This window comes from Erinaceus europaeus, chromosome 10 (genome assembly GCF_950295315.1).
Source record: "Erinaceus europaeus chromosome 10, mEriEur2.1, whole genome shotgun sequence".
Lineage (NCBI taxonomy): Eukaryota > Metazoa > Chordata > Mammalia > Eulipotyphla > Erinaceidae > Erinaceus > Erinaceus europaeus.
The window spans coordinates 1,690,703-1,706,298 of record NC_080171.1 but is presented as its reverse complement, the minus strand read 5'-3'; the positions used below and the strand labels follow the sequence as shown (position 1 = coordinate 1,706,298).

General features: G+C 46.9%; 1 protein-coding gene across 2 annotated transcripts in view; it reads right to left on the bottom strand.

The window, feature by feature from the left end:
* Positions 1-5,006: 5,006 nt before the first annotated feature.
* Positions 5,007-15,596, bottom strand: part of LOC132540694 (thioredoxin domain-containing protein 8-like) — a 30,220-nt gene continuing 19,630 nt past the window's right edge. The window contains exons 5-6 of one of the 2 annotated variants that reach the window (XM_060198896.1): positions 5,981-6,046; positions 5,007-5,114 (exon numbers count right to left, since the gene is read on the bottom strand). In XM_060198896.1, coding sequence (XP_060054879.1) covers positions 5,052-5,114; positions 5,981-6,046 — 129 coding nt within the window. In that variant the 3' untranslated portion in view covers positions 5,007-5,051. The remainder of the gene's footprint in view (positions 5,115-5,980; positions 6,047-15,596) is intronic. The other variant, XM_060198897.1, reaches the window with a different exon arrangement.

The following is a 15,596-nucleotide window of genomic DNA, read 5'->3' as shown; positions in this document are numbered from 1 at the left end:
GTGTCACTCTGTGCTCTCCTCCCTCCCAGAGTCCTTTGCTGTGGTGCAGTACCCCATGTCCATCCATGTCTCACTCTGTGCTCTCCCTCCCATTCTATACTTTATTAAGTCCTGCAAATAAGTCATATAATTTGGTATTTGTCCTCTTTTTCGGCTTTTTTTCACTCAACATTATGCTGTCAAATTTCATCCAAAAGGTTTCAGTGGAGACCATAACCCCTTTCTTTTTAAACTTCATTTATTTTAATGAGAGAGATACAAAGAGAAAAATACAGAGAGAGACCAGAGCCCTGCTCAACTCTGCTTTATGGTGGGGCCGGGGATTGAACAGGGATTACAGATGCTCAGGCACGAAAATCTCCTTTGCATGGTCATTACGCTTGAACTCAGGTCCTTGTGTAGTGCATGGTGACATGTGCATGCCAGCGCCATGTCTCTAGATGTCATTTCTTAGAGGCTTCCAGGGCCAGGTAGTGGCACACCTGGATGAACACAAGGATCCAGCTTCAAGCGCCAGTGTCCACCTTCAGGGGACAGCTTGCAAGTGGTGAAGCAGGGCTGCAGGTCTCCCTCTCCCTCTCCCTCCCTCCCTCTCTCTCTCTCACACACATCTCCTTTCCCTCTAGATTTTTGTCTCTATCAAATAAACAAGTAAATTAGTTAAAAAAAAAAGCAGCAAGGTTAAAAAATGAGAACATTGGAACCAGGCAGTAGTGTATCTGGTTGAGCACTCACATCACAGTAAAAAATGAGAACATTGGAGCCAGGCAGTAGTGTATCTGGTTAAGCACTCACATCACAGTGCAGAGAGACCTGGGTTCAAGCCCCTGGTCCTCACCGGCAGGAGGAAAGCTTCCCGAGTGGTGAAGCAGGGCTGCAGGGGTCTCTCTGTCTCTCCCCTTTCATATCTCCTCCTCCACCTTTCAATTTTTTTCTCTGTCTCTAGCCAATATATAAACACAAATAATAAAAGAGAAAAGCGAGACATTTAAGAAAAAGAGAGTGTTACCAGTCTCACAGTTGTGTGTAAGAATTAAGAAAAGTGTAGCAGTCTTGAGTCTCACTGCTTATCAGAAGTAGTTTATACTGCTTTGATCGTCTCTCTTTGCTTCAGTGGGGTTCCTTGTTTTTATGCACCTCACTGCTGGTGCTTAAACTTGAGTGGGCCTCAGCATGATCTGGACCCGCCCTCCCCCAGCCTCCATAATACATTGGCCCCTACTCTAACTTTGATTCAGAGTATCTGACTTAGAGGTGTAAAGATGTGTGTTTCTCTTTTCAGCTACCAAGCTACAGATGTTACATGACACTATCCTGACTTCCCTGGTCAGATGCCCTCACCCATATGTCCTGGAACCTCCCCTCCCCAGAGAAATGCCCCACTAGGGACACACAGAGACAGGCTGGAGGTGTGGATCCACCTGCCAACACCCATGTCCAATGGAGAAACAATTCCCACCTTCTGCTCCAGACCTCCCACCTGCTCCCCATAATGATCCTGGGTCCACACTCCCAGAGGGATAAAGAACATGGAAGCTTCCAGTGGAGGGGATGGGACAGGGAATTCTGGTGCAGGGGGAATGTTTTGCTAGTGGCTGCAGGTGTCTCTCTGACTCTCTCCCTTTCTCGATTTCTGGCTGTTTCTATCCAATAAATAAATGAAGATAATAAAGAAATGAAAAAAAAAAAGACTTTGGTTTGTGTGGAAAGATGCCAGATTCTACTCCATTAGCCTCCTTTGTAATTATACACAACAGGACAGGTCTGAAATAACGGTGAAGAAAACCCAACACCAGCCAGCCCCAACACATGCAGTTCACTCTCCGCCCTGCTCCTTCTGTGTGAGAGGCTGTTTCCCAGAGCAGGGCTGCTCTGCTCAGACGTGCGGTGACTTGGCCCTCGATGTTCTCTCCTCAGATCTTCACTGTTCACGCACAGGCTCAGCTGTGTGGTGGCTCTCCTTCTCTGCCTTCACAGTGACGTGCACAGTGGGGACTGGTGAGAACGAGCAAGCTACACGTTCCCTCACTGCGCTCCTGTCAGGGCTGCTCGAGCCCAGGGAACTCGGTGTGGACGGCAATGCCCAGGCCACTGTCTGGCCTGCCAGCAGTGTGGTCCTCTAGGGAGGGCTAGTCCCAAGCCGAGGTTCCTGGCCTGGCCTCTGCTGAGTCTCTCTCCCAGGACAGGGAAGGTGTGTGTGTGTGATAGGATTAGTCTCTTGCTTCAGTAGAAGGAGAAACAGTTTTCCTTCTGTCTGACATACCACGTCTAGGCCTAACAATATAGGTATGAGGACCTAGAACTTTCCATCCCTCCCCTGTGGTCAGTGAAGCTAGGCTGTTTTCTTCCCAGGCAGCCAGCCAGCCAGAGTCCTTGAGAACAGTGCACAGTCTGCACACTCCACTGGGGTGGGAATCTTCACTGGGGGAAAGCAAGCCGTCAGAGACAACACCTTCATGTCTAAGTACAAAAGCAATTAAAGCTGCTTGGAACCATAATGCTTTGTAATCTCTAAGTCCACTTGGCATTGAGAGCAGCAATTCTTATAGCCGACTTCCTGATTCTTTAACTATCAGCAAGCTACTTTGCAGCACAAGGACAGGCAGCAAAGAATTCTATTTTTTTTTTTTTTTGAGAGCCAGGTGGTGGTGCAGTGGGTTAGGCGCACATGGTTCGAAGCTCAAGGAACTGCGTGAGGATCCCAGTTCGAGCCCCCGGCTCCCCACCTACAGGGAAGTAGCTTTACAGTGAAGCAGGTCTGCACGTGTCTGTCTTTCTCTCCCCCTCTGTTTTCCCCTCATCTTTCCGTTTCTTTCTGTCCTATCCAGCAACAACAGCAATAACAACAATGATAAACAAGGGCAACAAAAGGGAAAATAACATAAAAAAATTAAAAAAGAAAAAAAGAATTCTTTTTAAAAAATATATTTATTTATTTATTTATTAATGAGAAAGATAGGAAGAGAGAGAGAGAGAAAGAACAAGACATCAATCTGGTACATGTGCTGCCGGGGATTGAACTCAGAACCTCATGCTTGAGAGTCCAATGCTCTATCCACCGCGCCACCTCCCGGACCACAATTATCCTTTTTTTTAATTTCTTTTTTTTCTTTTCTTTTTATTTATTCCCTTTTGTTGCCTTTGTTTTTTTTTTTTTATTGTTGTAGTGATTATTGCTGTTATTGATGCTACCGTTGTTGGATAGGACAGAGAGAAATGGAGAGAGGAGGGGAAGACAGAGAGGGGGAGAGAAAGACAGACACCTGTAGACCTGCTTTACCACTTGTAAAGCAACTCCCCTGCAGGTGGGGAGCCGGGGGCTCAAACTGGGATCCTTACGCCGGTTGGTCCTTGTGCTTTGCACCACCTGTGCTTACCCACTGTGCTACTGCCCAACTCCCCACAATTCTTATCTTAACCAAACGCTGAGAAGAGGGGGCAGGGAGTAGATAATACAATGTTAGCCAAGGGACTCTCATGCTGGAGGTTCCAAAGTCTCAAGTTTAATCACCAATACTATCATTGGCCAGGCCAGAGCTGAGCAGGGCTCTGGTAAAATAAATAACAGAAATTCTCAGAAATACCCTGAATTCTCCATATACCCCCTCTCATTGTCACTAGGGTTGTCTCTGAGGCTGGTATCAGCACTACGAGTCCACCACTTCCCCCCTATATTTTTTTTAAAGTTGATTTGATAAAACAGAGAGAAATTGGGAGAAAGGGGGTTAGTCAAAGAAGAGATACCTGGAGACTCTCTTCACTGCTCATAATGATTGAGTCCCCCTGTACATGGGGAGCAGGGACTCTAACCAGATGCTCCCACAGGGTACTGTATGCACTCACCACAAGCATCACTGCCTGCCTCTTCCCTAGCCCTTCCCCTGGCCCCTCCTTCCCCTGCCCCTTGAATAATGAGCTAAGTTTTATTTTAGTATTTATAGAAGTACTTGGAACAGAGTATGTGGTCAACAAATATTTGTTGAATGACTAATATTTCTCTCTCGCTCATATTAACTTGTGTTGGCTTTCCTCTATATTTACTCTATATTCCTTTACTCTATATTCCAAGCAGCTGGAACCCAACATGGGCATTCTATCCTTTGTCTCAATCTCAGTCCCTGATGTTCAGGAGAAACTGATACTGTCTACCCTTTGTATCCTGTGTGCTCAACCAGGGTACCACCAGCTAGCCCCCATCTACTCCTTGAATTAAGACCCCAAACATTCATCTGATGACAACCCTTTTTGGGGTGGGGGTGGGGTCTACGTGTCTGAATGGTCTCATTCTCTGTTTAGTGATGGATTGCACCAAAGTAAAGGACTCTGGGGTGGGGTGAGTGTTCGAGTCCTGAAACAAGATGATGGAGGACCACCTAAGTGGGGGGACCACCACCTCGTGTGGTGTGGAGAACTGAGCAATGTTGCATATGTACCAACTACTGTATTTTACTGCCGCCTGTTCACCATGAATCCCTGATAAATATTATAGGATGTGTCTTGTGGAAATACGGAAATGTATCGGTGACAATTAAATCCCATCAATTGACATTTTCTCAAGAAAGGGATATTTGATTTGGAAAAAAAAAAGAGTTTAAGGCAGAAGAGCTTTGGAAGGCTGTGGAGTGAGTGATGACGCAGTTGCAGTGCCAAGTGAGCTTTTGGGGGGAATCTCGAGCCACAAATGGTGGAGCTGTCCCACCGGGGAAGAAGCCTCTGCATATGTGGATATGAAGAGTGATGATGTGTTTAGCTACCACTGTGTAGAAGTTCCCTTTGCTGGGCAAAACCTTGTTGAGATCCTGCATTCCTCAGCTATGCAGAGCGTTGGTTGCAAAGGTCATGAAAGTACTGCCTGAGGACTGTGCTCAGAGAGGTCAAGTTAGAGAGCGGAAGTGGCACCGTCTGTGACAGCGCCAGCATGGGTGGGACGCAGCTTGTGAAGCGTGAAGAGAAAGAACGGTACAGTACTGCAGCTGTGGCAGAAAGAAAACACAGCACATTTCCCGTTGTCTTTTAGAATGTTTCGAGTGTATTTTGCCATGGAGATCCGCTTACATTAATTCTCGAATCTTTGCTTCCAGCGTCTTGACATCAGCTCCACACATTTCAAAAATCTGTTTACAAATACACAAAGGTGAAATATTTATGGTTCAGATTCTGCAAAGATGTTGCAATGTTTCTTTGCTTCCTGTTTGTAAAATGGCCCTCTACTCATTTCTGTCATCTGCAAGTCACTCTACACATGGACACAGGGCAGACGCATTCCCTCTACGACCGTCCGGTTATCTGGCATTTTTTATGATCATTTGTGCTAATTCCTGTGCTAATTCTCTGTTTCTCCACAGTTCTACTCTAAGATCTAAAGCATAGGATGGTATTGGGAATGAGGAAATCCAGTCTTTGAAACTTTACAGAAATCTCCCACGCCTTGCTATTGAGGGCTTGTTCATTCACGTCTATGACTTCCCAAAATGAAATACCAAGGTCCCCTGACCTGACTTCTGACCAGGTGACTGTCTTATAATCAATTTTTTTTTTTTAATCACATTCTCTTTCCCCATGTTCTTATCGCTGAATCAGGATTCATTTCCCGGCAGGCGGTGTGTTTTATCTGGACTGTTTCAGCAGTTTGTAAAATAATCCTGCACTTGCCACAGGGTGGCCTGTGTTTGCTGACATATGGGAGCCGAAGATGCTTTAGTAGGAGTAGCATGAGGTGTCTGGAGAGAAAGAAGAGAGAGTAGACTCAGGCTGGTAGTGAGAGGAGATCTGAGGGGACAGAAAGTGTCTTAGGGCTTTGGAGCAAGGGGAGGTGCATCTGCAGCTAACCTCCATGTGCAGCGGGGGCAGAGCAGAAGCCATGGTGCTGCCCGGGCAGCTGCCTCCCATCTGGTGCTGCCTTTCTTGGCATGGTGGATCCTTCTCTTACTGGAAAGTCAACCCCAGACTCATGACGTTGTCTTCATCCCATTTCACTTACCGGGGTGGTCATGAGTCCACTTCTATTACAGCAAAGTGCACTTTTGATTCTTGAGAATAGGTTTACCTAATGTGGGTGCAGAATTCACGACTTATCTGGGTTGCCCTGGTAGCCAGCTCCTCTACCAATAATTTTCTCTCAGGTATGGCTGCCAGGGGAGGAAAGGGTCGGAAAGGGTCTGTGAAAGGCTCTTCTTCCTAGCAGGCTTTCATCCTTCCGGTGCCAGCTGCACGGTGGATTTTGTAAGAAGAGAGTTTCACAATCCTTTGAGACCAGAGACATTACCAAAACAAGAACCTCGGTGAGAGCTGAGGCTGGGCTTGGGCACCTGACTGACCAGACTGGACAGAGCATGGGAATGGGGTCCTCAGCTTCTCAGCTTAGCCATGGGATAAGGCTGCTGCCCACTGCTAGGGAGCTGGGGACCAGGTTCAGGTAAAGAAGTCTTAGCACGGGGGCCAGGCAGTGACGCATCTGGTTAAGCGCACACACTACAGTGCACAGGACCCAGGTTCAAGCCCCAGGTCCCCACCTGCAGGGGGAAAGCTTCACGAGTGGTGAAGCAGGGCTGCAGGTCTCTCTCCCTCTCTATCTCCCTCTCTGTCTCTCTCCCTCTCTATCTCCCCTTCTCCTCTCAATTTGTTTCTATCCAATAAAAATAAATAATAATGAATGATTCTTCCTGCTTTAAAGCACTGGTGTCCTTTCTTCATAAAAAAAAAAAGGCCTTAGCATATTCTATGAGGGGGGAGGGACATGCTTTAAATTTTTTTTTTCTTGTTTGGGGGCAGCCAGACTTCTAGACAACTCAACTTGGTCTTAAAAGAACGTCATCATCCCTTGTCTCTAGCCAAGGCTGGGTTAAAACAGAGGGTGAGAGAAATGTCGGCCTCAGCCTGTCTTTGCCCATGGGGGATGGAAAGGTGGGAGTCACCATGACAGAGCATTGCTGCTTAGAGTCTCCTGTCTCTGTACTCTGGATTTCTCCCAAATATCTCTTTTTAAAAATATTATTATTGGATAGAGACAGAAAAATCTAGAGGGGAGGGATATATATATATAGAGAAAGACAGAGAGAGACAGAGACACACCTGCAGCCCTGCTTCATCACTCATGAAGTTTTCCCCTAGCAGGTGGGGACCAGGGGCTTGAACCCGGATCCCTGTGTACTGTGATGTGTGCACCACCGCCCGGCCCCTCTCCCATGTCTCTGTCATTATCTACTCCTGACTTGAGTGAAGGCACATGGAATTGCAGAGTGGAAAGGCTGCTGAGGAAGGGTGGGAGGTCCCTGCAGTGCCTGCCCCCGAGGCCACTGGCACTGTGGGATTCTTGAGGGGAGGTTTGGGTTCCCAGCACTGCAGGAGAAGGCAGTTCTGTTATCTTTAAGGCAGTAACTCGAAAGAGCTTGAGTAAGCCTAGTTCCCTGAGGCCCTCTGCCACTGCCAGAGTCGTGTGTGGAACCCTAGGAAGTCTGAGGACCTCAAACTTTGGCGGAGGCTGTCCCTCAGGAAGGGATGATGTAGTCTCAAGGGGTCAGGAGCAGCTGGACATAACCCTGAGAGCAGAGTCCCTGGAGGGCCGGGACTACGAGGCCAGGCAGGTCTGTGCTGCCTGCCAGTCACCAAGAGAAGTTGGCCACAGTGCAGGAAGAGCCTCGCTGCTAGACAACTGTGCTCATCTTTCTTTCAGACACTTTGAACCAGGCACAGGGCACCACCGTTCACCCAGGACGCCAAGGCTGCATCTGAGGCAAGGTCGATATCTGGCAAATTGCGCAGGCTATAAATATATTGTCTAGAGAATCATTTGAAAAGAGATTGATCACGCACTTGAGCGACCATGTCCAGATAGAACTCTGCCGGAACCCAGGGATCTCCCTCATAGTTGTGACCTCATGTTCAGAGAATATTTCACTCTATGAAAGAAAACTATCATGGGTTTTCCACAGTGGGTTGATTTAGTCTGCTCTTGAACATCTTTCTTCTTTCCTGTACCACTCAGAAACGAGCCCAGAGCTTGTACACGGCCACCTTGAGTGGCCTGTCCGGGCCAGTTTTGTTCATTCATCCTGACAGAGGGAGAGAGAGAGAAAAGAGAAATACTACAGCGCTACTCTTCTACCAGTGGAACTCCTTGGTGCTGTCCTTGGTGTTCTCATGTGGAGCTGGGACTCGAACCCAGAGCCTTAGTACAAACACGTCCTCTCATGGGTGAGATGGGCCCTAGCCCTGTTCCCATATGCTCACAAATGCAGTCCCTGTGTTCTCCTGTGTCTGAGCTCCTCCACCAAAGACGGTGTCTGTGAGACTTGTGTGTAGAATGGCCCTGTACTTACTTTCAGTATCTTTTATTTTGTATTTGGTTGCATGATGACAACACTATTTTGGCTGTGACAAACAGTGCTCCAAGGAACATTCGTTTCCACATTTTGTGGGGCTATCTTTGCAAGCATACAAGTACTCACTCCTATTGGGTTCTGTTGTTCCCTGCCCACGGGAATGCTAAGTTCAGTGTTAATAAGAGGCACTAGGGAGTCGGGCGGTAGCACAGTGGGTTAAGCGCACGTGGTGCAAAGAGCAAGGACCGGTTAGGATCCCGGTTCAAGCCCCCGGCTCCCCACCTGCAGGGAAGTTGCTTCACAGGCGGTGAAACAGGTCTGCAGGTGTCTCTCTGTCTCTCTTCCTCTCTATCTCCCCCTTCTCTCTCAATTTCTCTCTGTCTGTATCCAATAACAAATAAAAAAATTAAAAAAAATTAAGAGGCACTAGTGGAATCTTTCCAAAGTGGGTTTCAGCAATTATACTTCAGGGAGTCGGGCGGTAGTGCAGCGGGTTAAGTGCAGGTAGTGCAAAGCGCAAGGATCTCGGTTTGAGCCCCCGGCTCCCCAGGAGGGGAGTCACTTCACAGGCGGTGAAGCAGGTCTGCAGGTATCTGTCTTTCTCTCCCCCTCTCTGTCTTCCCCTCCTCTCTCCATTATTCTCTGTCCTATCCAGCAATGATGACATCGATAACAACAACAATAATAACTACAGCAATGAAACATAAAGGGCAATAAAAGGGAATAAATAAATTTTTAAAAAACACAGTTATACCTCACAACTTTGCTGAGAGCTGGAGTTCTAGTAGCTGCATAACACTTTCCCCCAAATCAATGTTTTTAAATGAAAAAAATATTGTATTTACTTCATACACACACACACACACACACACACACACACACAAAGAGAGAGAAGGAGAAATCAAAAGGGAAGAAAGAGAGACACCTGCAGCCCTGTTTTTACCACTTGCAAAGCTTTCTCCCTGCAGGTGGGGATTGGGGGCTTGAACCCAGGTCCTTGAACATTGTAACATGTACGCTTAACCAGGTGCGCCAACTCCCAGCTCCCTTGTCACTGTTTATCAAGTGCCACTGTGGTGGCTTAGGTGACATTTACTTTGTCACTGAATCTCATAGATTTTATATCATGAACTTAGCGGTAGCTTGTGATGTGTCTCCAGCCTTGTCTATTGAAGTTCAAGAGCGCAAATCATATCACGCTTCCTTCTGCGTTGCCAGTGTGCCAGTGGGTACAGGGACCTGGCCCCACACAACAAGGAGTTCTCGGATGCCAGGAGGCCAGTCTGCCATTCAAGTCAGTTCTGACACCACAGAGGTTGAATTTGACTTCCTACGTTAAGAACCCAGTCTCTGGGAGAGGGTGGATAGCACAATGGCTCTGCAAAGAAGCTCTTATGCCTGAGGCTCCACAGGCCCAAGCTCAACCCCCTGCACCACCATCAGCCAGAGCTGATCCATGCTCTGGTAAAAAAAAAAAAAAAAAAATCCATCACCTGGGCAGAGGAGACAGCATGATGGTTCTGCAAAGGTCTCTCCTGCCTGAGGCTCTGAAGGCCCAGGTTCAATCCTCAGCACCACCATAAGCCAGAGCTGAGCAGTACTCTGACAAAAAATATGTTAATAAAAATATATATTAATATTTTGCAGATACCTGTCATGTCAAGATGAGAAACTGCCTAGGTGCCAACAACTGTGCTATAAACCATTAATTTCCCAATAAAAAAAATTCATAAACAAAAATCCAGTCTCCCAAGCCTGCCTTCCACTTTAGACATAAGCCGCGGCCCCAGGCTTCTGCCTGGTCTTAGTTCCCTGTCTTTGGACTGTTGATTCTGCAACACTTGTTAGTCTCCAGGCTTCCCTGCAGATGCAGAATGCCTGCGTGACTGCTCCCTGGCTGATGAACCACAGATTCCCAGAAGACCCTCCTTACACTCATTTAGTTTGTTAAGATGACTTCACAAGAATTCCTTTTACTCACTAGATTTTTTTTTTTTAACCTCCACGGTTGTTGCTGGGGCTCGGTGCCTGCACTACGAATCCACTGCTCCTGGAGGCCATTTTTTCCCCGCTTTGTTGCCCTTGTTGTCATCATTATTGTTGTTATCATTGCTGTTGTTGTTGTTGGATAGGACAGAGAGAAATGGAGAGAGGAGGGGAGACTGAGGGGGGGAGAGAAAGACAGACACCTGCAGACCTGCTTCACCGCCTGGGAAGCGACTCCCCTGCAGGTGGGGAGCTGGGGGCTTGAACCGGGATCTTTACACCGGTTCTTGTGCTTTGCGCCCTGTGCGCTTAATAGATTTTTTTTTTTTTTAACAAAGGAAATACAATCTGGCAGCAAATAGGTGGAAGAGAGGCATGGAGAGAGGGTGTGAGCCGCCACACCTTCTCCAGCTGTGTCATTCTTTCTAAATCTTCAAATGGTCACCAGTCTAGACCCTCTGAAGCCCTTCCTCTTGGGTTTTCATGAGTCTTCTCGACACAGGCACTGACTAATTCACTGATAACTGAATTCAACTGCCAACCCCTGTTTATTCAAACAAACAAAGAAAATACCCAACTAAACAAACCATGTTTAAGAAATAGACATTTTGTCTGTCTGAATGATCTAGTACACGGTTCTTTCTGTTTTGGCTGTCACTGGGGCATCACCACTCCAGGACAGTTTTTTCAGATCGAAAGACAAAGGCAGAGATAAAGAGATGGGAAAGATAGCACCAAAAGCTCCTTTAGTGTAGTGAGGGTTGGGCTTAAGGCTGGGTCTTGGGTCTTGCTCATGACAAAGCGAGAGCACCACTCAAGTGACCTATCCTGCTAACTCTCAGGCTTATACTTCTTTTCTTTCTTCCTTTTTTTTTTTGGATAGAGAGAAACTGAGAGGGGAGGGGAAGATAGAGAGGGAGAGGAACAGAGAGACACCTGCAGAAGCTTCCCCCCTGCAGGTGGGGACCAGGGACTTGAACCGGGGTCCTTGTGCTTTGTAGTATGTGTGCTCAACTGGGTGCACCACCACTCGGCCCTCCTTTGTAGAATTCTTCATTGTTGGTCCCGCAACATACAAATGCAAGTTCCTTAAAGCGGTCGCTCCATTTCCTCCTATTTCATTGTGATTCTCTAATGCTGAACTCTGGTAGCACACAGTGTGTCTACTTAGTAAACACTTAGTGAGTGCAGGCATACTATGACCAGAACAGAACAAAGCCTCTTACAGAGCTCATATCCGTGGGAATTTCGTCATTGCTGAGCTGCTGTCAAATGATTTCTGATATATACCCATGCTGGTTAGCATTCCTTGCCTCTTCCTGTCTTGATTTCTTCCCAAGTTCTGTCATCCCTCAAGGCTTAGCTCATGAACCCTCCATGACATCTTGGTGAGCTCATAGGCCCTTCTACCTCCCACCACCAGAGAGCTAGTTCTGTAATGTCTTCCTCACTAGAGCAAGGATGGGCACTTGTCTTTATTTTTCCTTCATGATTTTAGTACTGTGCACAGAATCTCACACTTGGGCATACTTTTAATGGTTTCAGGCACACACTGAGCTGAGTGAAGCTGATTCCAGGTCACTGGAGCTTGACCAGTAAGTGTGGATTGGTCCAGGTGGTGGCACAGTGGATTAAGTATGGGATTCTCAAGCATGAGGTCCTGAGTTTAATTCCCAGCAGCAAATGTACCAGAATGATATCTGCCCTGCCCCCCTCTCTCTCTCCCTCTCTTTCCCTCTCTCCACTTATCATTCTTCATGAAGAAATAAAATCTTTTAAAAGGGGGCCGGGCGGTTGATGCACCGGGTTAAGTACACATAGTACAGAGCGCAAGGACCCCAGCAAGGATCCCAGTTTGAGTCTCTGGCTCCCCACCTGCAGGGCAGTTGCTTCACAAGCAGTGCAGCAGGCCTGCAAGTGTTTTTCTCCTCTATTTTCCTCCTCCTCTCTCAATTTCTCTCTGTCCTATAAAAAATTTCTTTAAATGGCCTCAGGAACTGGATTCATAGTGCAGGCACCAAGCCACAGCAATAACCCCGGAGGAAAAAAGAAAGAACATACGAAAGTGTGGGTCTGGGTTTCTGAATAATGTGAAGTCTGAGGGACTAGATGTTACTTGATTCGTTCATTTTTTTAAAAAAATTGTTTAATATTTATTAATTCATTTTCCCTTTTTGTTGCCCTTGTTATTTTATTGCTGTAGTTATTATTGTTATTGTTGTTATTGATGTCATCGTTGTTGGATAGGACAGAGAGAAATGGAGAGAGCAGGGGAAGACAGAGAAGGGGAGAGAGAAAGACAGACACCTGCAGACCCGCTTCACTGCTTGTGAAGCGACTCCCCTGCAGGTGGGGAGCCGGGGGCTTGAACCGGGATCCTTAAGCCAGTCCTTGCGCTTTGCACCACCTGTGCTTAACCACTGCGCTACCGCCCGACTTCCTTGATTCATTCTTTATCTCCTTTGCCCAAGACCTATGTATCTGAGTCTCCTCCAGCATCAAATCTGGTACACAGGAATTAATGAAAGTAGTTCATGAGAAAGAGCTCACTATACCTTGCTATACAAGTGGCTTTCTCTTTTAAGATCTTATATATAAATCACGTAGTTTCTGCCCCAGATGTCTCCTGATTTTCACTGTAGTGCTTGGTTATGGGGAGCACGAGAATACAACACTACTTCCCTTCCCAGTGCCTTCACAGTCTGTGTGTCTGCCACCACCCCAGGAAGGATGACAAGTCAGAACTGCCAGCTCGACTTCGTGGGGATTGGTGGCTATGGGGTGACTGCCCAGCTTTATAGAACTGCTGAGTTCAACACTCAGTCCTTAACAGGTCTCTTCTTGTGGATAAGTCCAGTCCACACAAGGTGGAATAGGGAGTGACGTCGACGTCCTCTCCCCAGGTACCCACCAACTAGGTCTAGCCAGAAGTAGTCAATATGCCAAAGGCACCCCCAACAAAACACTCAGCACGACCGCTGCTGACATAACGCAAAGGGACTGGAGACAGAGGTCCTTTCTGAAGGGACGGACTGACCGCTGGAGGGCACCTCCGCCAGTGGGAACAATGGAGCACCCAGGCAATCATAATAAAGCCTCTCCGCCAATTGACATGTAGTTTGGTTGAGTGGATATGGAATTTATTTTTACGCCAGTTAGACGTAAGCACAAACACTTTATAAACCTTTGTGCTTAGTTAAAGCAAAATAAAACAGAAACAACTGGTTAAGCTCAAGAATCTGGGTTCAAGCCTTTGGTCCCCACCTGTAGGGGGGATGCTTCAGGAGCAGTGAAACAGGTATCTGCAGGTGTCTCTCTCCCTCTCTCTCTCCTCTTCTTCTCTCTCTCAATTTGTCTTATTCAATTAAAAAAAATAAAAAAAAAAAAAGGAAAAAAAAATGGCCCCAAGAGCAGTGGATTCACTATAGTGCAGGCATGGAGCCCCAGCAACAACCCTGGTGGCAAAACCCACAACAAAATTCAGTGCTATCACCACCAAGCACTCAAGGGTCAACTGTCCAACACTAATGAAGAGGCCTGAGCAACCATGTTGGGGACAGCTGCTGAAATGCCTGTGTGTGCAGGGGGCTCCAGTATTTGAAATCATACAGTGTTCTCTGTGCTCTTTCTCTGCTGTAGGAAGCGTTTGCTTGCCAGGCACTGCGTTGTAGGGGAGGAGGATTTTATCAGCACTGGAGCCCAGCTTCCGGGGCAGCTGGGAAAGGCAGTTGCTGTAGGATCCTATCTTGACTTGTGCTGACTCCACCCAGATACACTGTTTCCTCGAACTATCTGCTTCTCAGTGCAGGCTTTTGTTCACTTCCCTTTGACTTTCACAACATCCAGGGAAGGCCCTGAAAATCCTAATATCTTAATTAAGGATTTTGCAGTTGTGCAAAGCCAAATTAAGAAGGTGGGCTTGTAGAAGTAGCCTTTTCAAACAGCTTGAATTTACATACACTTGAGTCAAGTATTGAGCATATGAGAAGCAGTAATCTATTTTTTTTCTGATCCATACTGACCTTCTCAATTTGTTCTAATGATAAGATTCGAAGTAAAATATTAACTTATTTTCATTCCCTTATAGCTGATTGTAGAGTCTGCTTCTATATTTGCTTCTTAGAACATTACTGGCAAAGTAATAACTGATACACACACACACACACACACACACACACACACACACACACACATATATATTCTCAGGGGTCAACAGACCACTCACACTTGCTAGTGCAGTGCAAAAGTAAAAACAGACAGTCAACACATGGATACAGTTGTGTTCCAGTATAATTTAACTTCCAAACACAGGGGGAAATACATTATTCCAACACGAGTTAGCTTAAAATGTAGAACTCAGGATGATTCAGGTCTTCTGAACCTCAGAACAGTGTTGTTGTCACTAAGAGAATGCACAACACCCACATTTGGGGGTAGCTCTCAAAAGCACCTCTGATGGAGAAATTTAAGGCCGAGCAAAGCTCTAGAGGCAGGGTTTCTCCTATGAAGTCACCCCTTCCTTGTTCTGTGAAACACTTTCCTTTCCCTTCACGTCCCTGGATCCCCTGGCTTGTCCCAGCTGTACAGACACATCATGAATTTTGGTCTTACAGGGCCGAGAAGTGGTGCACCTGGTCACACACAAACAATGCCATGGGCAAGGACCTGGGTTCAAGCCCCCAGCCCCCACCTGCAGGGGAAGCTTTCAGAGTGGTGAAGCAGGGCTCTCTTTCTATTGCCCCCTCCCCTCTCAGTTTCTCTTTGTTCTATCAAAGAAAGAAAGAAAAGAAATTTGGTCTTTCCCCCCTACCAGTGGGCCTGAGAGTTGCATGTCAGAGCACAGCAGGGCGAAGCGACGGCCTCTTCTCCCCTGAGTGTGCCCTGAGAGCGAGTCTCCTAGGTCCTCTGGCCAGTGACTGAATGAAACATCCCTGCACCTCAGTGACTTAGACTTCAGAGAACAGGGCCAAGACTAAGCTCTAAAATGGAAGGAGTGTGTAGAGACTTAACCATCAAGGAAAATAGTGGTTTAACTAATGTTATTATTATTATTTTACAATTTTTTAAATATTTATTTTATTTATTTATTCCCTTTTGTTGCCCTTGTTGTTGTTGGATAGGACAGAGAGAAATGGAGAGAGGAGGGGAAGACAGAGAGGAGGAGAGAAAGCTAGACACCTGCAGACCTGCTTCACCGCCTGTGAAGTGACTCCTCTGCAGGTGGGGAGCCAGGATTCGAACCGGGATCCTTATGCCGGTCCTTGCGCTTTGCGCCACCTGCGCTTAACC